The sequence below is a fragment of the Punctularia strigosozonata genome (genome assembly GCF_000264995.1).
Source record: "Punctularia strigosozonata HHB-11173 SS5 unplaced genomic scaffold PUNSTscaffold_2, whole genome shotgun sequence".
Lineage (NCBI taxonomy): Eukaryota > Fungi > Basidiomycota > Agaricomycetes > Corticiales > Punctulariaceae > Punctularia > Punctularia strigosozonata.
In genome coordinates, this window is record NW_006767434.1 from 2,521,394 (window position 1) to 2,541,322 (window position 19,929).

Here is a 19,929-nt window from a genome sequence, read left to right on the forward strand (position 1 = left end):
GAGGACTCGCAGGATGTCCTTGGCTTCCTTTACATCGCTAACTCACAATACCACCGTCGTTCGTTCAGCATATTCATCCTACTCCCCAGCACCTACTATCAGCATTCTGAGCAAGGAACGACCTCCGGTGGCATGGACAGGTTCATTCAATTCAACTGACCTCGCCGCGTTCAACATCTCTCGGATCTCCTCCGGCAAACATAACCTGCAAGTCGCGAAGGCGGACCCAAGCAATTCCACCGCGTCCGAGCGTCTTGAAGGGGGACCGAAGACGTTCTACGATGCGTCCGTCATCTCCGTCCTCTACCCTGCGGGCTCCGTCAACCCAGGCGCTTCGGACACGCCGGTCGGCGGCGCTCAGTTCTACTCTAATCCTCTCGGTGTCGACCTACTCTCTGCGAAGAATGTCTCTTTAGAATACAGCGTCTACTTTCCAGCCGAGTTTGACTTCGTCCTAGGCGGCAAGCTTCCTGGTATTTATGGCGGACACGAGAGCTGCTCTGGCGGAGACGACGCGCTCGATTGTTTCAGCACGCGCATGATGTGGAGGAAGGACGGAATGGGCGAACTATATCTGGTACGTCCTGCGGTCTATTTCACTTCTTGGTTTGTCGCCGAATCCGATCTATATAGTACGCACCGAAGAACAAGCAAACGGAAGGTCTCTGCTCTCTTCCTCCCAAGTCCATCTGTGCGTCGTCGTACGGCCTGTCCATAGCGCGGGGCATATTCTCGTTTCCTCCGGGCCAGTGGACTCGGCTTCGGCAGACGGTCGTCTTGAATACCCCGGGACAGCAAGACGGCGGCTTCAAGCTCGAGGTGAACGATCGCGTCGTGCTGGAACGGGATGACGTCTACTACCGTGGACCCGTGGACGAAGACGAGGAAAGTCTTGAGGAATGCAACGAGGGAGAGAGCGAGGCCGAAATCGTGAATGCGCTGGACAGCGATGTCAACTTATCCGTGTTCATGACCGCGGATGGACTCGTCGTGCTAGGCGATCCCTCCCGTGCGGCTGCTGACAGCCGGACCGATCTGGACGTCCCGGACGGTGGATCGGATGAGAAAGCGGTTCCTGATGCGACGAGCTCCGTTTGGTTCACTCCGGAGGGACTGGTCGTACTCGGTGATTCACAGGTTTTGGGTCTTGCAGCGGAGGACGGCGGAGATTCCGATCCCGACAACGGCGCGTCACCCATCGGGTTCTCGGGATTGTTTTTCAGGTAGCCTCTTGTGCTTAGGGATATTCACGACGTGCTCGACTCACTCATCACATATAGCACATTCTTCGGGGGCCAAGGTTCGCAATGGGCAACGCCGAAGGATCAGTACGTCTCATTCAGGGATTTTTATATGACGATACACGCGTAATTCTAGACCACTGTGCATCTATCGTACACCTGGAATCTATCTTCCCTTGCTACTCGACTTGTGATACATGAAGTGTGGTTCATCGTGCGACTGGTCTCAGCGGCCCGCTACTGGTCATCACGTTGATAGAACCCGCGGTGAACGTTGCTGTTCGTGCCGTGAGCTGAACGCACGGCGGTGAACGTAATTCAAACCGCACCTTGCATTAGGGTCGATAGCTTTCAAGCTAATGCAGCTAGAGACGTGAATGAGATGACCTCTCCTACGCCTCACGAACGCAGCGTAGAGGCTGGCAGCAAGTAGAACTACGCCCGCGCTGACGAACGTAGGGATATGGAACTGAGAGGGTCTGGAGAAGACGGCCGTTAACGCGTAGGATAGTAGCTCGGCCATGTTTTGGAACGATGCTTCCACGGACGAGAAGGAGCCGCGAGCCTCGGGTTCAACCTCCTGTATAGGTGATGTGAGGATCTCGAATGACTGCAAGCGGCGCGCCGTACCTCCTGAACGATAATCTGCACGCAGAGGTCGAAGCCCCAAAGGCCAACGCGGCTGAAGATGACACCGACGACGAGCCCGAGCGCGCCGGAGAGAGGACCAAGGCGAGAGCCGCGGTACCAGCTTAGCGCCGCCACGAGGCAGACCGCCTGCCAGGTGACGAACCAGAGCCCGGCGCGGATCGGGCCCACCTTGCGCATGGCGCGCGGTGCAAGCCAGGTCGCGGACATCTCGAACCCGACGGAAACGGCGCGCATGAGGCCGATATGCGTGGGCGTGAAGCCGGCGCTGAGGAGGTAGGTGACCATCTGCCCGCCGAAGGAGAGCACGGTGAGGTAGAGGAGCGAGAGCGCGAAGGACGGCAGGAAGTCGCGGTGCTTGACGTAGGCGACTATCGAACTACCTAGAGCGCCCACTCGGGATGCGACGGTCCTCTGCTCGGACCCATCCACGTGTGCGGCTATGAGCTTAGGTTGTTGGAGTGCTGGCACGATGTCGTAAACCTAGATCTGTTCGTCAGAGCCAGGGCGGATGGCACACGAAGGACAAACGAACCTTTGCTACAGCGAAGTACTCCATTCCGACCGAAATGATGTTCAGGATGAGTGTAGTCAGCAGCGCTACGTGTATAGATATCCCGGATAACAGGGCTATGCAGAGCGGACCGACCAACTTGCAGAAGAGGTCGATGCGACGCATCTGCGAGTTAAGCGCTGCGCGGCTGGATAAGCCGACGTTTCGCATACAGACTGTCGGTATGGGCCCTCACTCTGCAAGCTGCAAGATGACGCCTCGGCAACCACGATGACCTGGTATGTGAAGTCAACGACGGCGTGGAGGACAGGGGCGGTGATAGCATATAGCATACCCAATCCCGTTCGACCGATACGGTGTTCATGATTGAACATAACTTCTCTACACAGGCGAGGGGTGCCAGGATGATCAGTAAAACGATCTGTAGTTTCGCACTTGCGAGGCCCGACACGAGCAAGAGAAAACCCAAGCAAGAGAGTATAGTAGATGCGCGCTGTCCTAAAATCGAGAACCGCACGACCTGCAGCCGGTCTCCTGTATCCACGTAACGTCCTAAGACAGGGCAGATGATGATGGCGGCGCCTGCCCGGACGAGAGCGTAGATCGACGCCGGAAGGAGGGTATCGGGGTATACGGCTGCTAGGAAGAGCACCGCGCCAAACTCAAATAGACGAGAGTTCCACGTCGAGAAGAAATGGGAGATATAAAGCCTGCGAGCGATGTGCTGCGACTGTTGGCTGGACGAATTGAAGTTGGCGGGGTTGGAAGACGTGTCAAGGAAAGGGGCTTGCTCTGCGTCGGCCTCCATAGTCAGGGCAAAACTCGAAGGACGAGGCTGCCGTCGATATATAGACCGATCATCACCGCCGTCTGCTCTGGACGAGTCGTAAGATGATGATGCATTCGAGGACCGTCCGTGCCGAGAGCGTGGGAAGCATGGTCGACGGGCAGAGTTGCCTTTTCGGGGAGCTTTGGTGCGATTGCTTCGTCACTGTCGCTACTGCCCACGACGTCCATAGTGCGCAGTGCGATGGCCCTCTCCGACGCCGTCTCATGGCCCACCGCCGACGTCCCCGCCGACGCGCCCCTCATCAAGAAGCCCACCGGACGCGCCCGCCATGACTACTCGACCGCCACCGCCATGGGCTTCGATCTCCAGAACGCCGCCCAGAAGGCCGAGTACGAGAGCATAGCGGTGCGTGCACCCGATCGTCCGCAGGGATTCCCTCGTGACATCGCCACCAGAAATCCGTCCGGGCACACGCCGCGGTGCTCCTCGACAGGAACAGACCGTTCGGCCAGCAGGACTTTACCGCCCTGCAGGGCCTCAGAGCCCAAGTGAGCGAGTCCCTGTGCAAGACCATTCCGCCGACCGATCTCTGACTGCTCCCGCACACCCAAGGTCGAGAACGAACACCCAATATTGAAGAGATACGAAGCACTATGGCCCGTGGACGATCTCGCGCGGCAGTATTGGGAGAACTATCGCAGCCACGAAACTTCCAAGGTAAATCCGCCAACACCGTCGAGCGCGTTCCTGTGTGCTTAAACTTCCTCACAGCGCAAGAGAGGCAAAAGCGGTAATGCTCCCAAGCGGTCCTCTTCACGCAGCGGCCAATGCTCATGCTGCACGACAGATGCCAACGGCGCCCCTCCCCCGGAAGCGTCTATCGAACCTCCAAGAGATGGGGGGCCATCACAGAACGCGACGGCTCCGGATCTGAACATCGATCCAGATCTCGTACACACCCCACCTCCCGTGCACACCGACTCAGCTGAACCCCCACTCAAGCGCATCTCAAAATCAAGCGCGAACTCCAGCGTATGAGCGGCCCACCTTCCGTATCGCTGCCGTCTGACTCTTGCATTCAGGAACTGCGACGCGTCAAATCTGCCCGATTCGAGTGCCATATCTGCGGCGCTACATTTACTACGCGAACGAACTGGCAAGGTCTGCTCTCCGAAACTTTCGGTCCTTGCCCCTCCCGCTTATCTCGTCTCAGGGCACCTCGACGCTCACACCGGACACAAGCCTTACGTCTGCGCCCACAATTGCGGAAAGACCTTCACGCGCAAATCTGACTGCAAACGGCACGAACAGACGGTGCATGACCCTGACCCCCATTTCGTCTGCGAGACATGTAAGCGCAGCTTTGCCCGACGAGATCACTTCCAGAAACACTGTAGGTCTCATAGAACAATCTCCGACCTCGTCGCTGATAACATTTCCTCATCAGCTCGGGAATGTGATTCATCGGCCCCCAGTCAGGCTGGCCCGTCCACCGCTGGCCCGTCGAGCTTACCATCGGAAGGACCCCCAGCGCCTATACCGTCAGGCCCGCCGATCGCCGGCGGAGTGCCCCCTGGCTCCCAGGTTCCGCCCGATGTTTCAATGTTCCCGCAACCTCCGGGCGGCATTATGGTCGCTGCAGCGGTACGCCCTGACGTCGGCGTTGACGCCGCCTCGACGACGCAGCCTGCTGTGGATCCAAGTTCAGACCCCTCGTCGTCTCTCTTACCAAAACCACCAGGCCGAGCGCGACGTGACTACAAGATAGCGGAAGCAATGGGACTGAACTCCGACAATAGTATGGAGTACAAACAGATATTGGTCCGTGTTACCGGCGACGGCGTGCACCAGGTGGCTGATTCGTTGTTGTCCCTCTCAGAACAGTGTCAGGAACCTATGTAACGAGCATCTGGACATGAGCAAGACGGCGAACAACCAAGAAAAGGCTCGCATCAGCAGAGTCAAAGAAGAGGTGTGTGTCCGTCTTCCACAAAGGCTAGCGATCCTGACGACGCCGCTTTCAGGCCATTAGAACACATCCACTGCTCGCTACTTTCAAAGACGTATGGCCAGTGGATGACCTTATCCACCAATACATCGAAAATCACCGCTCACACCAGCTGCGCAAGGTCAGTGTTCGTATATATACTGCGACGGCCCATGGTGATCCATTCTACGATAGAGCATGCAAGTCACCTCCACCGATGCGAAGGCCCGAGCTAGCAGTGTTACCCAGGTATGACCAATGATCTGCCTCAGCAAGCAGGCGTCAATACGACTCTCTTCATAGGATTCTATATCTTCTTCCGTGCCCATAGGAGGCCCTTTGGCACAGCTCAGTGGTCCTGTCCCCGTAGGTCTCATTCCAGGGCTACTGCCACGGGTGACCGTGCTTATACATTCCGTAGGCGCTTATGCACAGGATCAGTCCATTTCCACAGCCTTCGCCTCCCTTACCCGAATTTGTGCATCTGTCCTTGACCGGGGTGCAAGTGAACCTCATAGGGCCGTTCAACGGCGGAGCATATGCGGATATATATACGGGCACGTGGCAAAACGGCCAGGTTGCCCTGAAGCGTATTCGCACTTTCGTCGCGGACACCCATCATGAGGTAGTCTGAATATTACGTGGGTACAGCGATCGACGACGCTCATGTCTTCGCTAGTATCAACACAGGGTGAAACGGGAGCTTTCGGTATGGCAACAGATTATGAACCATCCTCGGATCCTGCCGCTCTTCGGGATAGATTACACGTCGGTGCAGGGATTGCCCTTTCTGGTGTCTCCGTGGATGCATCGTGGAACGCTCCTGCATTACCTCTCCTTGTCCGATCGCATGAAAGCACCCATAGAATCCCTAGTACGTACTCGTTTGGGTGGACCAGAGCAGCTCTAGTATTGACCATCCATATTCCATCAGCTCTTCGAGATAGCCGATGCGGTCGCTTTCATACACTCTAGAGGCTTCGTCCACAATGACCTAACAGCCGTGAGCCTCCCTCTCAGGTGAAACAAGGACGACTAATCTCACCTCCATGAAGTCCAACGTTCTCCTTGACCACGAAGAACACGTCCGTCTGGCCGGTTTCAGCCTGGCCGATTTACCAGGACAAGCCCACGGCGAGAGCATGAGGTCGCCCAGGCGTCTCGCACCGGAGCTCCTCCACCCGGAGAAGTACCCAGTAGAGGGCCCGACCCCTTCGTTTGCGACGGACGTCTACGCCTTTGCTTCTCTTTGTCTGGAGGTACGTCGAATGCGCGACCGCTCGGGGGGCGCAACGTATCGAAACGTACTCATCGCGCCTGCAGGTATACACCCTTCGAATGCCTTTTGCGGATTTCCGCCTCGATGCCCAGGCTTTGTACGAGGTTGTCCAAGGTCGTTATCCGCGCCGGCCGACACCGGAGGAGTGCGGCGGTCGGGCGATCCCTGACGCTATCTGGGCCCTCATGGAAGCATGCTGGGCGGCGGCGGCCGCGAGACCCAGCATGTCGGACGTGGTGCAACTGTTGGCTACCTCCACTCAGCAAGTGCCAGTGGTGCCTGCACCGACACTGGCTGCACCGACACTACCTGAACCAACCCCGCCTACACCGACGGGTTGATCCTCTCACAATGTCCCAGAGCTCTCTCTGGAGCCTACGATCATGCCAGGCAAACCTGTTGTACATATATGTGACACTAACTTCCATACGTAGTAATGCGTTGTATTCCTCTTCAGACCGTAATCCCCCTTTCCTGAAGCCTTTGAGCAATCAGGCTGTGAGCTGCGATTGCGCTCCTGGTCCAGCGACCCGGGATACTTGGGTCGTCGCGCGACTGATCAGACTCATAGAACACCTAAATAGAGAACGTTAGCAGAGTATTCGCCTGGAAACTTGGCTGGGTAAGGCATGTCGGACCTCGTAGCTCATCGGACCTCTCCAACCGCTCCGCAGTACGGCCTCAACCACGTCGACGACCGGAAGGTAACCGCCGTATGACGTCTCTTTCCCTTTGCCTACACAGGATCATATATCAGAGACACTACATGATATATGGCAGCGCAGTCTTGCCTTCGACTGCGTCCTGGTAGGGTATTGGCCTCCAGCTATTGCTCCACGCATACAGCGGCGGCAAGCCCTGCTCCTTGGCGGACTTGACCAGATCTTGGGGTGACACGTTCAACGAGCCATCCGAGATCTGAAAATAGAACACTTTGTCGCGCATCCTGCCACCGTCCGCCTCGAGTGCTGCGACGAGGTCCTTGAGCGAGCTCGCAAGCTGTAGGGGCGCCATGGATGAGATTTGGCGGTTGGGCGCAGTCGGGTCCGCATAGGCGCGCGCGCAGATCTGAAAGGTGTCGAAGCAGACGCCGAAGTTGGGCCGGTCGACGGCGGCGCAGATCGCGAGGACGTCCTGCCAGGTGTTGTTGTGCACGCCCCAGGCCCACATCTCATAGGCTCTACGTGGCACTCGCGTCAGGTTTGCGATGCCAATATAAGAAGGCGAAACAGACTCAACGCACATTTTGACATTGACCTTGGCGGCTTCTTCCGCAAGGTCTCGGAAGTCTTTGACTATGACATCCCTGTCCGGGCTTGACTCCGGGTCGTTCGAAGAGCCCACTTGCAGCATCTCTGCGCCTAGGGTCTGAAGGCTCATATATATAAGTACGCGCGACCGAGCACCAGCTCTCACTGGCTCACCTGAGCTACCTGCAGCCACGTCCTCGCTCTCGATAGACTCTCTGCATGTTTCGAAGGATCCGGGTAGCCTTCAAACTGGGAGAAACTGAAGATGCAAGTCAGAACGTTTCACATGCAGAGAATAGCGGATGTGTCCACTCACGGCATTAAGGTCAAGACCGATAGTCGCATCGAGCGGCAAAGGTCCCGCACGCGATTTGCGGCTTTCAGAAGCGTATCAACGTCACCCTTTCGATCCATGAGCAGGTTGTTCCAACGAAGTATTGCATCGTCATAATTGCGTACATCACCGTTCTTGCTGTCCCCAACTTTTCCTCCGCGATCTGCGCTACCGTAATCGGGGTATTCGCTCTGCGCGAACGCTTCGAGGTCAGGAAACGCAATTTCTACCGAATTGAACCTATTCAACCGACTTCACGGTGAGTACGCGTGCCAAGAGCGGCGCTAGGTGAACCATCACCCAGCGTCAGCGATCACCCTCAATTTCAGAGCCAATGTATGAGATGGGTGCATCCCTGCGGACGCGGTCGCGTATGCAAGCATAATTTTCTGAGCCATCGTGCAGACGAGTGAAGACGTTGAGCAATTTGAAGCCAACTTTGGCGCTGGTATAACGCGCCATGGTCGAGCTCAACGTCATCGACGTTTACGTCGCAGCTTGGCGGAAGGAATGGAGTGGTACAGCCACGTGGTTCCGGGAGAGGGAACACCGAAGCGCGCTGCCCCACGGTCCTCGATGATCCTCGACAGCGAGACCGAGGCTTCGTACTGAGGCAGCCCGCATGGAAGCCAAGGCCGTACATGGATACTCGTCTCAGATCGCTCGTCAACAGTCGACTGTCATCCTATTCACATCCACTCGCCCGCACGTTAATACCGGGAAAGCCCTCCATCTCGTAGTCATTCAAGTTGCCGGTATCGGAAGGGGCGCCGGCAGGCAAGGCTCATCTCGGAAAGGCCAGAATCTCATTCTATCGACTCTGAACATGCTTCAGTGAGACCAGCTGGGTTAATATACCGGGATGTTCATCATTGCATGCTAGCTCGAAGGCATTGCAGGCGCCCACCCTGTCAATTTCGGTGGTGTCAGCGACAAGAATAGCTTTCTCATCACCAGAGCGTCTGCAAAACACTTCTGATCTCCATTCCGCAGCCTGTGTCTTTGTTGCCTCTGACAGACCCGGCAGTCCGAATCTTCGCATGAATTTTCGCGATGCAAAACGGCGTGCAGGCTGTTCTAGCGTTGCCCAATCGCGGAATACCCGAGAGCTTCCAGATGATCTACGGATGCGAGACTCGCGCATGGCTGTTGCGCTGCACGGCTTAATCGAAAATCGAACTCGAACATGTTCTTGTCCTCTGTCCAGTCGTTCCTTCGATATCCCGTCAATTTATCGTGCGCCACGGGAAACTCATCCATATTTTTTGCTTGAACGGTGAAGTCCATATGCGTTTCCTTCAGGAGGTGGCGCCGTCTCTGAAACCACTTCTCAGTAATCGTCTGTGCTTGGAATTTCTGAGACCACTTCTCAGTAATCGTCTGCGCTTGGAAATGTTCGAGTGCTGACGTAAAGCGACCATCGGTGGACCATAAAACGAGGCGAGAATGCAGTCGTCCGGAGCAGTGCACTAGTCCAGCACGTCTACCAAGAGGTCGTTCATCAAACACCATGCAGCTCTCTCGCATTGCCTCCTTCTTCTTCGTACTCTTGACATTCGCTGTCTTTGCCCTCGCAACCCCGGCGAAGAGGGCGGCGTCTTCTGCCGAGATTGAGTCTATCCTCACCAACCTGCAGTCGGAGCTTTCTTCCATCGGTCCGTGGTGGCCCCTAATGTGTCTGGCTTTTGCTCATTGCGCCGTGATCTCGAACAGGGTCCAAGGTCACCAACGGCCAAGCGTCCAATGCCGCGATCGCCCCTCTTATCGACGAGATGATTGCGGGCTTCCAAAAGGCCTCCTCGTCGGTCGCTGGACACACGACGGAGCGCTCTGAGGAGATAGTTGAAAGGCGCGACCTCGGCTCCGACCTCAACGATGTGATCAAGCAGCTCCTCGACGTAAGCTCAGATTGCAGCCCACATACTACTCATGTTCTGACGCTGTCCCATAGGCAATCACCATGCTCTTGGACAACATCGCTAACGCCATTCCAGACCTCGGCCCGGTCATCACCGACATTGAAAATCTCCTGGATCAATTGTTGGGCGACCTCTGAGGTATATCATACCTCTTCTTCGCCGGCTCAACTTGCGACGCGCCCATACACTTGGCGGACACAGCGAGGGTTGATATATACAGGGCGATGTGAAAACTTGTTTTGCCGCGGACTCGTGAAATGATGACTATGTCTTCTTGTCAACTTCAGAAAATTTGCAGTATATGTTCGTCATGCGTTTACTGTTGACGGCACGCACCTGGGACACACTGCCAGGAGAATTATGAATGAACGATACGGTGGACACTTGTCCCGTCCACCCTCCTAAAGGGCGTGCCAAGGCTCAGTGTCGACCGAAGTGGCGGACTTTAAGCATGCTGTAGATTTGAATCATGAGGATACGTACAAAGATACTTCAAAACCCGCGTTGACTCTGCATTCCGCTACCCTCGTAGTATGAACAAACAGCAAAGTAAGCGGAAGAGCTCGCTGTGATGGGCGCCGATACCCACATTGTTAAACAAACATCAGGAAAAACCGGATTTGCTAAAAACCTCCTAAAACGTACTCAAACGTGCTCATTTAGTAGCTTTAGAGGGTTTCGGTACCCAATAAGCGACTCTTTCGATAGTCCGATTTTTCCTGATGAAAAATGGTCGCTTGCCGGGCCGTCGGATTCGCGCTCGATCAGCGACAAATGCAGAAGGCGTGGGCTGTTAGATCGACAGTCACGATGTGTATCGAATAGTCTGCTGTTGTGCCAGGTACAGGATCTACATGTAGTGGTACAACGTGCAAGCATCCCCGTACTAGCGGAGAGCATCGTCGGCTGTCTATCTAATGCTACATCTCGACAGTCTCATCGTCGCTCTATGATGACAAAAATACAGCTGCGATGTGCGATGTTGTCACAACAAGATGGCGCCTCTAAGTATCCCGACCGAGCGGGCGGCGTCAAAACGACTCCAGTAGGAAGGCGCTCTGCACCCAGACGGAGTCATAAATATGCGCGGACATGCAGAACGCGAGCAAGGGTTCGCTCTGGTGGAGCGTTTTCTGGCTGTGGCGGAAGGCGGCTGAGCAAGCGCTCAGTTCGACCACTCCTTGGACATGAAGTGCCACTTGATGGGGAGGACACCGTCGTCGAGATCGCCGAGCTGCTTGAACAAGCTGGGTGACAGGTCTGGCGTATCGATGTCAGCGGACTACTCAGGTCGCTGGTCGAAAGCGAGGATGGCTTACCGAGGCTGGTCGAGTCGCAACCGGGGCAAGAGTCACGAGTCTTGCCGTACGCGACGTTGCCGTTGTCGGTGTTGGTGATCTTGATCCACTGGTTGCAGTTGCCACCGGAGCCATAGATGTCAGACGAGATGGCGATGATGGCATCGTCGTCCGTGTCGGTATAGCCGCAGGCGCCGAGACCGACGTAGAAGTAGGTGGCCTGGCATTGCGTGATCAACATACAATTTCTGGGACCATCGGATGCAAAAGTGCTTACTTGGCCAGTATGGGTGGTGCGCTTGTCAAGCACCTCGGTCTCGTTAGAGGCGGTGGGGGCAGCCGAGACGGCAGCGCAAAGCGCGAGGGTAGCGAGGAAGAGACGGCCGAACATGTTTGTTGCTTTTTGGTCGAAGCAAAGAGTGTGAAAGATGCCGATCAATAAAGAAGGCAGGAAGCTTCTCGAGGGGGTACGATATACCAGCAAAGAGCGGTTTTCGAGAAGAGAGTATGCGGTGCCGACGGAAAGCAAGAGACTTCGAGGCTGGTCTTGCAACGTCGAGCTGAGGCGGTTTATATACATCGAGATCTTGCAGTTCTAGACCTGCTGCGTTGGCGAGGCGAACATGTGCCACCGCTGCAGCGACACCCTCGAAAATTGGTGCAAATGGAGGCGGAGCATCAATGACGCAGAACGAGACGTTACGGGGTACAGGAACCAATCGTTGCCGTCGGTCCCCGCTGAGATTTAGCATCGTGTCGGCCGCTCCAGACCCCGAAGCCCGAGTCTGTCCAAATCGTTTCGCCGACGCGCCTTTTTCGTCAGTGCCTTTTTCTCGGGCTGCGGTGCCTGGAGCTGCCAAGTGCCGGAAGGCGGGCGCACGCGATCGCCGAGACATCAGGAGCCGAGAGCCCAAATAGGCAATAGCCCCTCACCGTCCCCGCTTGCAGTGTTCAACTCGGCGGTTATCTGTAACGGCAACACGGAGTCAGCTTCATGTATACCAGAAGTTGTATTGCCCACATATAACATGATGCTTATCATGCTTGGCCTTTGACCAGAACGCTCGATTATGATCGTAGTCTGTAAACGATCGGTAATTCAATGCGAGAAACGCTACGTGCCATGTGTGGCTTGACATGTATCGAGCTGAAGAGCATTGAAGACAGCAGATGGTATCACCATGGCCGCACAGAACACATCTATGTCGTCCAAGAAACGAGGTTAATCCTGCCATGGTCCGGTTCATGTGCGGTTCATGACGTCAACAGACGTACACTTCTCCGGGACACAAGCTGTTGCCCGTAACAGGGACGTATTTCTGAAAGCCGATGGCGCACAACATGGAGGCCCGTGACCGGAAAAGAACCATTGTTTGCACACAAAGTCCGCGCTTCCGGAACGAGACACTATCAAGAACAAATAGGAGATTTGCTTATCAGCATTCAATGCGATTGAATCAGGCGTATGATAGTCGGGTGTCTTACCTCGCTCTTAAGGCGGGCGCGCCTATGTGCAGACTCAATCAGCTATTCCTTGACCAGTGATGTGCGCGATGAGTCTGGGCGTGATCTTCTGCGGTCCGGTTCCTCCATGCGGATACTCGCATTCGTTACGTACGGATACAAAAGCCGATGAGCGAAGGCCTTGCGTTGGCAGAGTTTCCTCCTCCAAGCTGCCACACTGCGAATGCTTGCCAGAGTTTGGTTCAGTAAGTTCAGCATAGCAACGACTGTGCGATGCTTATAACAACACAACTTATGGCCACCACCAGTTACCGGCACGTCCTCAGGCCTGGGCAGAGCCCTCACAGAACATGCCCTAGCGTGTGGAGACATCGTGGTCGCCACCCTACGCAAGCCTGAAGCCCTGGCGGACCTCTCGTCCAGGTACGGCTCGGAGGCTTTGCTCGTCCTCCGTTTGGACGTCACCAAAATGGACGAGCTCCAAGCTGCTTTCGGTAGAGCGAGAGAAACGTTCGGTAGACTAGACGTGGTCGTGAGCAATGCTGGCTACTGCGTACTGTCGGAGGTTGAGGGCACACCTTTGGACGTCGCGCGGTCGCTATTTGAAGTCAATTTCTGGGGAGCCGTGAACACTACCCGCGAAGCGGTCAAGTTTTTCCGCGAGGTGAACAACCCACCCGGCGGCAGACTCGTGCATATATCGTCGATGACGGGCGTCAATCCTAGTCCCTCTGCCTCCTACTACAGTGCAAGGTAAGATGCGTCTCAAGATCAACCAAGCGCTTATCGCTGATATCTACGCAGTAAACACGGTCAGACGCTATTATACAGCCAAGTGGTTGACGACTCACACACACTCCCATCCAACAGCGGGCGAGGGGCTTATGGAAGCAATGTCTGGGGAGCTCAATCCTGCTTGGAACATCAAGGTGAGTCGAACGAGATGGTTCCATTGGATCGTGCACAGGCTGAGGAGAGGCTAGGTCACCATCATCACGCTCGGTGCTTTCGAGACACGCGTGATGAAGGAATCACTCGTGCGCGTGCCCCAACATCCTGCGTACGCATACGAAGGCAGCTTCACGTCTATGGCGCGCCAGTGGACCGAGACGGTCACCTTACCGGGTGATATCACGAAGGCAGCCCGAGCTATTCATCAGATATCCGGCGACGACGACGTGCCCTTGCGGGTAGCACTGGGTGAAGACGCCATCGAAGCTGTCCTCACGAAGAGTGCAAGGCTCAAGGAAGAAGTCGAGAGGTCGAAACACTATTCCAGTGACCTGAAGGCAGACACCAGCCTTTGAAGATCGCCGCGCGCGGTGATACAAGTGGCTCCTGCCCATACCAGGCATTGAACCCGTACAACTAGATGTCGACCGTGTCGTACATAAACATGTCGGTCCCCATGTGAGACAGTTGCTTTGAGCCAGACTGCAGCCAAGTTCGACTGTGGTTTTGGACAAGAGACGCGTTCTTGCGATGGTCTGCCGGTTCGGCAAGCGCCGATCACTTAGGCGCTCGATGTTGCCACCTCCTCTTTCCATGTTTTTTCAGCCACCACTCCTATCCCTCCGCCCTCCTGTTTCCAGTTCTCGGAGATATGCATCTGGCACCCCGAAACCGAGTCCACCGTTAGGATCGCGTGCTGCTGTCAGCCCGGCTGCAGAACCGCCGACGGAGCGTTTCCGCTCACCGAGGGTTTACACTTTCCGCCGAATAGCGTTGGCGACCGCTATACCTGGTGAGTGCGCTTGTGCATGGCATGGATGTCTGCGAATACGCAGTTGACCGTGAGCTTTCCTAGCCGCAATTGTGTACCAGGTGTTCTTCGCAAAGTATGACCAAGAGGAACATGTCTTTACCCCTGTACGCTCGCCCGTCCCGTCGCCGGGTTCACACGTTGACTGTCATTTTTCTGTGCCTTGCACAGGCTCGGCGGTGGCTAGCGAGGCAGAAGGCCGCCTTTTTTGCCTTGAGTCCTGAAGAGCGTCGCATGTTGGAACGGCAGGCAGAGGTGGCCGCCTCTTCTCGATCAGAGCCAAGCAACTCTGTTCCGAATTCCGATACGAGGGTCCCGTAGTGTCTCCTAAACCACTTCGAACCGGAGGTCGTTCCGCGACAGGGCGGTCCCGGCGGATCCACCACTCGGACATGCCATCAAAGATTCCGAACACTCGCCTGAGTGTGCTCCGCAGTTTCTATGGTGCTTATTCGTGTGCTGAACCCATGCGACGTACTGGACCCTGCGCGCCGCGGTTCAGCGAGCACATCGTGTCGGGTTGCTCCCCCGTTGATCACGGCGGTTAGTCAACATATGTAACGCACGTACACATCGCTTCAGAGCATTGGGAATGGATGATTGTAACCGTCAATGTTAAGATAAGATGAGCTGGTATGTATGTTACAACTGTTCGATACGACTGAGAATGTCGACGACAGACCAAATGGCCCAGACAGGTATGGTACAGGAAATCGAAGGGGACCGCGTAAGAATTCATAAACTAGCTTGTGCGAACGAAAGCAAGTAATGTCGGAAATGCTGGATGAAGCGAAGAGGTCATGAACATCAAGATGAGGGTTCATTAAGAATGCTCGTAAGAGGGTCCTACTGTCCGTGAAAGGGGGTTTTAATGCGCTACTAAACGATGTGGAAAACATGCTGTTTACGCCATGACCGCCAAGGCAGCGATGGACATGGCGAAGGCGGTCATGAGAGTCGATTTAGCTGATCCTTGCCTCGCAGCACTGGTCACCTGAGTCACGGCGGCGGCTGAAGGCGACGCGGGAGTGGACGAAGACGCAGAGGAGACAAGTGATACCGAAGATGTTGCGACAGTGACAACTTGCGTGGAAGTTGCTGGGACTATCGTGGTAGATACCACCGGGGAGGTAGCCGTAGTCTGATCGGTGGTGGAAACAGAGGAGTCCGTTGAGCTGGCCGAATCGGATGAGGAGGTGCTGTCCGGATCCGATGCCGATGCCGATGTCGATGTGACAGCGGTGGAAGCCGGTGAAGAGGCTACGGACGTGGAACTGGCGACCGTCGAACTTAAAGGGGAGGACGATGCGGTAGTAGAGCTACTCGAAGTGGCTGATCCGCCGGTGATAGTAAACTTAGGACTGAGATTGCCAGAATCACCGAATACTGGAGCCGTTGTTCAAGCTCGGGTCGTTCCACTATAGAAGTCAAGGTTACTCACAGACGATGATGTAGTCATCTTTGGCTGGAACGTTAGGGACGGTGAGCTGCACGGACCCAGTCGTGATGTTGAAACCCTGAGCCAACGGCGAGTCCACATCGAGATGCTCGCTGTCATCGCCATCATCAAGGAAACCCAGAAGAATCTTCCCACTGATGTTAGTGATATTCTGGGGAGGAGGCAGCTCCGACGTGTCCCTGCACCGAGGAGATTCAAGCATCAGCACCTCAGACGATAACGGTGAGGTATCATGAGCTTAGTCCTCTACTTACCACGTCACCGTCACTGTCTGACCGACGGTCCACACCGTTCCCGTAGTCGGACTCGTAATTGGCGGAGCCACGACTTCCCTCTTGCCCACGTTCATGCGCATTACACCATTCCCGTTCATGTTCACTTGAGCCAACGGAGCCGAGGTCACTGACGAGACCATCGACAGCGCCAATGCAGAGAACAGGGCCATAGCGGATGACTGGGACACGAACATGATGGTGGGTGAAACAAGACGAGTGGAACGGTGCGCGAGGCGAACGACCCGAAGATGCAAGGCAGCTAACCCCGCCTTATATAGGGTTCGGCTCCCAAATGGCGCGATTTCCATTTTCAGGAGATTCCCACAATTGGCATAACGTGGCGCTCTCAAGATGAGACAACTCGTGTTCCATTATTGATGCCTGAAACTGGTGGACTTGACTTTCAAGACTATTATTGAGTAGGAAAAGTGGCTCATATCATGCGTACAAGGCTCGTTTAAATCGCGCTACGGCGTGCACCTCCTTAGCCTCCTCAGAGACTTCAAAAACATTGGGGCCTGGCAGTCAGCAAGAAGCGTGAGCAGTTGAGTGTACATATGGTCACTGAGTACTGAATCTTCAGGGTTTATACCCTGAATTCACGCGGGCTGACGTTTCATCGCGAACGCTGTGACATTCACCTACCGCATCGCCTTCCTCGCTAACCCTCTTTTATGCATGAGAGTCAGGAAAGTCCTGTGTACAAAGGCGAGGAACCAAGACGTCAATAATGGGGTGAAAACACCATCATCATGTTACTACATAAAGCTGCTGGTGCTTTCGGGAAGGTCTTGTGAATGCAATACCGGCGATCCGAGGCGAGTTGTTCTGCCTTCTTGGACTGCTGCCATCTCCAGCATATGAAATCACCTCTTCATTCCAAACGTTCAAGCTGGTCTACCAAGCGTTACTATGAGTACTGTTTATGCGACCCCGCATGCTCACGCGGTTGGGAAAGTTGACTTGATGGCGAACACCGCCACAGATATCGATCTCGCTCATTGACCCACGCTGATGTTGACGGTCTCGACGCCAAAGCAACCCTAAAGGGTCCTTCCGATGCCATTGCGCTGAGCATCGCGACACCATAATAAAGCGCCGTTAATCAATAGCGTGAAAGGGCAGGTGAGCTGATGACAGCTTGCTCATGCGCTCAAACGGCGGTCCAAAGACTCGGAACTGCTGCGGCTATCCCACCAGATAGATCTACAAACAACACAGTATCGGGACAGCCACACTCGGTCCAATCACTAGCACGGCATTTTATCTTCAAGGAATCGACCTTCGAGGTCGCGGCGGCGGCATCCACCTTGATTGGACTTGACCTCCGCAGATACACAGTGAAGACGATGACGTACCACCAAAGACTCCTCCTCAAAAGTCCCCTCCACCAACATCTCCACCCTCGTCGCCCTCAAGGCCGCCCTCGTCATCATCTCCTCCAAAATCCCCGTCATTGGATTCTCCATCCTCGTCCACGTCGTCGGCCTGGTGATACAGATCAATGCACTCGCTACGTGATTTAAAATGACATGACATACTTCACTGTCATTGTCCGCGTCATCAACTGTGAGCAAGCGATTGTGGCTTGAACGTATTCTGACTGAAGATACAAGAGCTAGTGACTTACCAAGCTAGTCGTCGTCATTTATTGAACGATGCTGTCATGAGCAACCATGACATAGAGAATATGATGTAAAGGCATACCTTCATCGTCGTTTTTGTTGCCATCTGGATCGTTGTTCTGGACATCCTGACGAATCTTTATCGCGCGATCCGCCGCCACATTGTAACTGAATTATATATGGAGACTAGGTTCTTACGACACCGATTGATAGCGAAAACATCATCGACTGACCGATCAGGGTGAGCAGAACGCTGAGTCTGTTAGGCTATGGCGGGCATTCAGTCCAGGACTACAGCAACGACATTGATGATTCATCACCGAAAGATCCCGGGTATAGGGAAGGTGTCTTGTTGTATACCTTCATGGCCTGAATGATGTGGGTCATACCTCCGGCAAATGCAATGATTTGTCACCACGAACCTGATCGAAGAACGTGTTTGTTGCGTGGGTCGGATCCTGCACCTCGGCGGCCGTGCCACATCCTTTGCTAGGGCACTGCTGGAAAACGCCTACCTAAGACTTGTGTAAGTGGCCACAACCAGCAAAAACTGCACGATATACCTAGACTATCCGCAGTGCTGAAATCAATGTTGTCTGCATGAGAGAAATACGATTATCGCTGTATGATCTGTAGCTTGCGAGTGAATTCATACTGCTGTGGCTTTCGACCTCAACATCGGTAAAGGTGTCACACTTCACGCATTATGCTCACTGACCCAGGCGGTTTCGAAGGCAGCTTGCAAAACTGAATCAGGGACTCCAGATTGCGTTCTGATCTGGTAGCTGGGACGTGCAGGGTAAATGAGGTGTACAATTACTAAGCATAGTTTCTCACATGAGAGACGCAATGGAGGGGTTGTGGGTTCTGTAAGAAACACATTGGGGTTGGCAGGACAGTATAGACAAAGACTGCACTGACGAGGGTAGGACATTTTGGCGCTTATCACTTGTAGACGGAAGAGTCTACGCGCCCATGACAGCTAGAAGATGAACAAGAGGGTATACACACATTTTCATCTGCCACGAGGACTGAGCTCTGTGGGCTGTTAAGATATTGTTGTTGCTAGTGACGCCTCAACACTTCCCACGCAGCAACGGCCGTGCCTGCCAATCACTTCGATGTATTGCTCTGCGGAATCGTGAATTTGAGGGGCCGTGAACAGCATGGAACGGCTCGAAATCGGTGATGTGGGCGCGCTTCTACAGGGAGCCTACTGTTGGCTGACAGTCAATGCGAGGATTCAATGAGGACGTTCATGAGATAGAATCGGATCCTGAAGCCTTGCGAAATGTAGCGTTTTCTGAATACCCGTCGAACAAACAGGATCGGCGAATCTAGCATCAAGCATAGAAATGATGAGATTACTACAAAAATGCTGTACATACAAGGTTCCACGATCGCTAGTAGTGTACAGAGAATACACGAGTTGCTTGCTTGTGCCTCAGCCTAGTTTGAATCGAAGGTGACAATTTTGCCGAAGGTTGAGCCGGTTCCCCAGATGCCGCGACGGAGGCAGGCAAGCTGGACGATCTATGTGAAAGGAGAGATGAGCCATCTGATAATCAGGTTAAAATAGATAGCTTTGCCTGTGAATGATCAATGAACAGGTTGGCTCGCGCGCTGTCCCGCCCCTAAAGTGAATAGGTGCGGAACTACTCGAAAACCTCCATTTTTTATTCATTCTGCAGCCTCTCTGTTATGTAGTAGTATAGAATCTAAGTAGAATAGACCAATCATGTACCTTAAACTGGCCCAGGAAAGTTTGACCATATTAGGAAAAGGGATTACCAAGCGGTGCCCAAGCTTAGTCAGCACATGACAAATCATGACTCGGCTGAGTCAGAAGCTGACTCAGCACTGCTAGGATTACTAATATGACTCAGAAAGCTGGCCTAGCTAAGGAGTATAAAATGTAGCCGAATCGGCATGAATGAGCAATCAATCAGTTCCCCCGAAAGTACTCAGCAGTCGTCTGCTAAACTCTCTCTCTGTCAGGACTCGAGTGCCTGGACAGCTTCCCTATCGACTCTATATCGACTCTATCGACTCTACACAGCCACCGTAGGCTGTTCGAAACCGTT

General features: G+C 54.4%; 10 protein-coding genes across 10 annotated transcripts; 5 read left to right on the forward strand and 5 right to left on the reverse strand.

The window, feature by feature from the left end:
- Positions 1–145: 145 nt before the first annotated feature.
- Positions 146–3,269, reverse strand: PUNSTDRAFT_82439 (uncharacterized protein). Its single transcript, XM_007380450.1, has 8 exons — positions 2,738–3,269; positions 2,639–2,678; positions 2,425–2,582; positions 1,872–2,372; positions 1,571–1,821; positions 1,281–1,518; positions 634–1,223; positions 146–577 (listed from the first exon to the last, which is right to left on the reverse strand). Exons 1-6 carry the CDS (start codon positions 3,209–3,211, stop codon positions 1,479–1,481), a joined length of 1,464 nt encoding a protein of 487 aa, XP_007380512.1. The 5' UTR covers positions 3,212–3,269; the 3' UTR covers positions 146–577; positions 634–1,223; positions 1,281–1,478.
- A 164-nt stretch (positions 3,270–3,433) lies between these two features.
- PUNSTDRAFT_42396 (uncharacterized protein) lies at positions 3,434–5,814 on the forward strand (the record flags this gene model as incomplete). The annotated part of the gene is made up of 12 exons (XM_007380451.1): positions 3,434–3,598; positions 3,649–3,741; positions 3,806–3,910; positions 3,965–4,225; positions 4,276–4,354; positions 4,407–4,544; positions 4,641–4,837; positions 5,073–5,165; positions 5,218–5,322; positions 5,376–5,429; positions 5,484–5,546; positions 5,635–5,814. 12 exons carry the CDS (start codon positions 3,434–3,436, stop codon positions 5,812–5,814), a joined length of 1,533 nt encoding a protein of 510 aa, XP_007380513.1.
- Positions 5,815–5,877: 63 nt separating this feature from the next.
- On the forward strand, positions 5,878–6,800 carry PUNSTDRAFT_60006 (kinase-like protein; the record flags this gene model as incomplete). Its single annotated transcript, XM_007380452.1, has 4 exons — positions 5,878–6,054; positions 6,115–6,183; positions 6,236–6,439; positions 6,504–6,800. Coding segments are annotated over 4 exons (747 nt in total), but the record flags the coding sequence as incomplete, so codon positions are not given.
- A 249-nt stretch (positions 6,801–7,049) lies between these two features.
- PUNSTDRAFT_59932 (xylose isomerase-like protein) lies at positions 7,050–8,426 on the reverse strand (the record flags this gene model as incomplete). The annotated part of the gene is made up of 7 exons (XM_007380453.1): positions 7,050–7,181; positions 7,258–7,639; positions 7,694–7,827; positions 7,884–7,968; positions 8,026–8,111; positions 8,193–8,283; positions 8,344–8,426. 7 exons carry the CDS (start codon positions 8,424–8,426, stop codon positions 7,050–7,052), a joined length of 993 nt encoding a protein of 330 aa, XP_007380515.1.
- Positions 8,427–9,553: 1,127 nt separating this feature from the next.
- On the forward strand, positions 9,554–10,099 carry PUNSTDRAFT_42398 (uncharacterized protein; the record flags this gene model as incomplete). Its single annotated transcript, XM_007380454.1, has 3 exons — positions 9,554–9,698; positions 9,757–9,941; positions 9,995–10,099. The coding sequence occupies 3 exons, from the start codon at positions 9,554–9,556 to the stop codon at positions 10,097–10,099; spliced, it is 435 nt and encodes a 144-aa protein (XP_007380516.1).
- Positions 10,100–10,742: 643 nt separating this feature from the next.
- On the reverse strand, positions 10,743–11,787 carry PUNSTDRAFT_97936 (uncharacterized protein). Its single transcript, XM_007380455.1, has 3 exons — positions 11,538–11,787; positions 11,282–11,480; positions 10,743–11,222 (listed from the first exon to the last, which is right to left on the reverse strand). The coding sequence occupies exons 1-3, from the start codon at positions 11,649–11,651 to the stop codon at positions 11,128–11,130; spliced, it is 408 nt and encodes a 135-aa protein (XP_007380517.1). The 5' UTR covers positions 11,652–11,787; the 3' UTR covers positions 10,743–11,127.
- Positions 11,788–12,947: 1,160 nt separating this feature from the next.
- On the forward strand, positions 12,948–14,031 carry PUNSTDRAFT_141505 (NAD(P)-binding protein; the record flags this gene model as incomplete). The annotated part of the gene is made up of 5 exons (XM_007380456.1): positions 12,948–12,969; positions 13,033–13,477; positions 13,529–13,536; positions 13,595–13,653; positions 13,708–14,031. 5 exons carry the CDS (start codon positions 12,948–12,950, stop codon positions 14,029–14,031), a joined length of 858 nt encoding a protein of 285 aa, XP_007380518.1.
- Positions 14,032–14,269: 238 nt separating this feature from the next.
- PUNSTDRAFT_141506 (uncharacterized protein) lies at positions 14,270–15,093 on the forward strand (the record flags this gene model as incomplete). Its single annotated transcript, XM_007380457.1, has 3 exons — positions 14,270–14,468; positions 14,532–14,593; positions 14,658–15,093. 3 exons carry the CDS (start codon positions 14,270–14,272, stop codon positions 14,805–14,807), a joined length of 411 nt encoding a protein of 136 aa, XP_007380519.1. The 3' UTR covers positions 14,808–15,093.
- Positions 15,094–15,831: 738 nt separating this feature from the next.
- On the reverse strand, positions 15,832–16,267 carry PUNSTDRAFT_19047 (uncharacterized protein; the record flags this gene model as incomplete). The annotated part of the gene is made up of 3 exons (XM_007380458.1): positions 15,832–15,872; positions 15,928–16,124; positions 16,200–16,267. Coding segments are annotated over 3 exons (306 nt in total), but the record flags the coding sequence as incomplete, so codon positions are not given.
- A 1,327-nt stretch (positions 16,268–17,594) lies between these two features.
- On the reverse strand, positions 17,595–17,972 carry PUNSTDRAFT_131186 (uncharacterized protein; the record flags this gene model as incomplete). Its single annotated transcript, XM_007380459.1, has 3 exons — positions 17,595–17,708; positions 17,762–17,854; positions 17,928–17,972. 3 exons carry the CDS (start codon positions 17,970–17,972, stop codon positions 17,595–17,597), a joined length of 252 nt encoding a protein of 83 aa, XP_007380521.1.
- Between the last annotated feature and the right edge of the window lie 1,957 nt (positions 17,973–19,929).

What these genes read in the sequence shown, in the direction of transcription:
- PUNSTDRAFT_82439 (XM_007380450.1), bottom strand. Translation starts at nt 3,211, where the DNA reads ATGGAGGCCGACGCAGAGCAAGCCCCTTTCCTTGACACGTCTTCCAAC. An exon ending in GTCATCTTGCAGCTTGCAGA is followed by an intron (nt 2,583 to 2,638) that starts GTGAGGGCCCAT and finishes CCAGCCGCGCAG; the next exon opens with CGCTTAACTCGCAGATGCGT. An exon ending in AGTACTTCGCTGTAGCAAAG is followed by an intron (nt 2,373 to 2,424) that starts GTTCGTTTGTCC and finishes GAACAGATCTAG; the next exon opens with GTTTACGACATCGTGCCAGC.
- PUNSTDRAFT_97936 (XM_007380455.1), bottom strand. Translation starts at nt 11,651, where the DNA reads ATGTTCGGCCGTCTCTTCCTCGCTACCCTCGCGCTTTGCGCTGCCGTC. An exon ending in GCACCACCCATACTGGCCAA is followed by an intron (nt 11,481 to 11,537) that starts GTAAGCACTTTT and finishes ACGCAATGCCAG; the next exon opens with GCCACCTACTTCTACGTCGG. An exon ending in TTGCGACTCGACCAGCCTCG is followed by an intron (nt 11,223 to 11,281) that starts GTAAGCCATCCT and finishes TCGATACGCCAG; the next exon opens with ACCTGTCACCCAGCTTGTTC.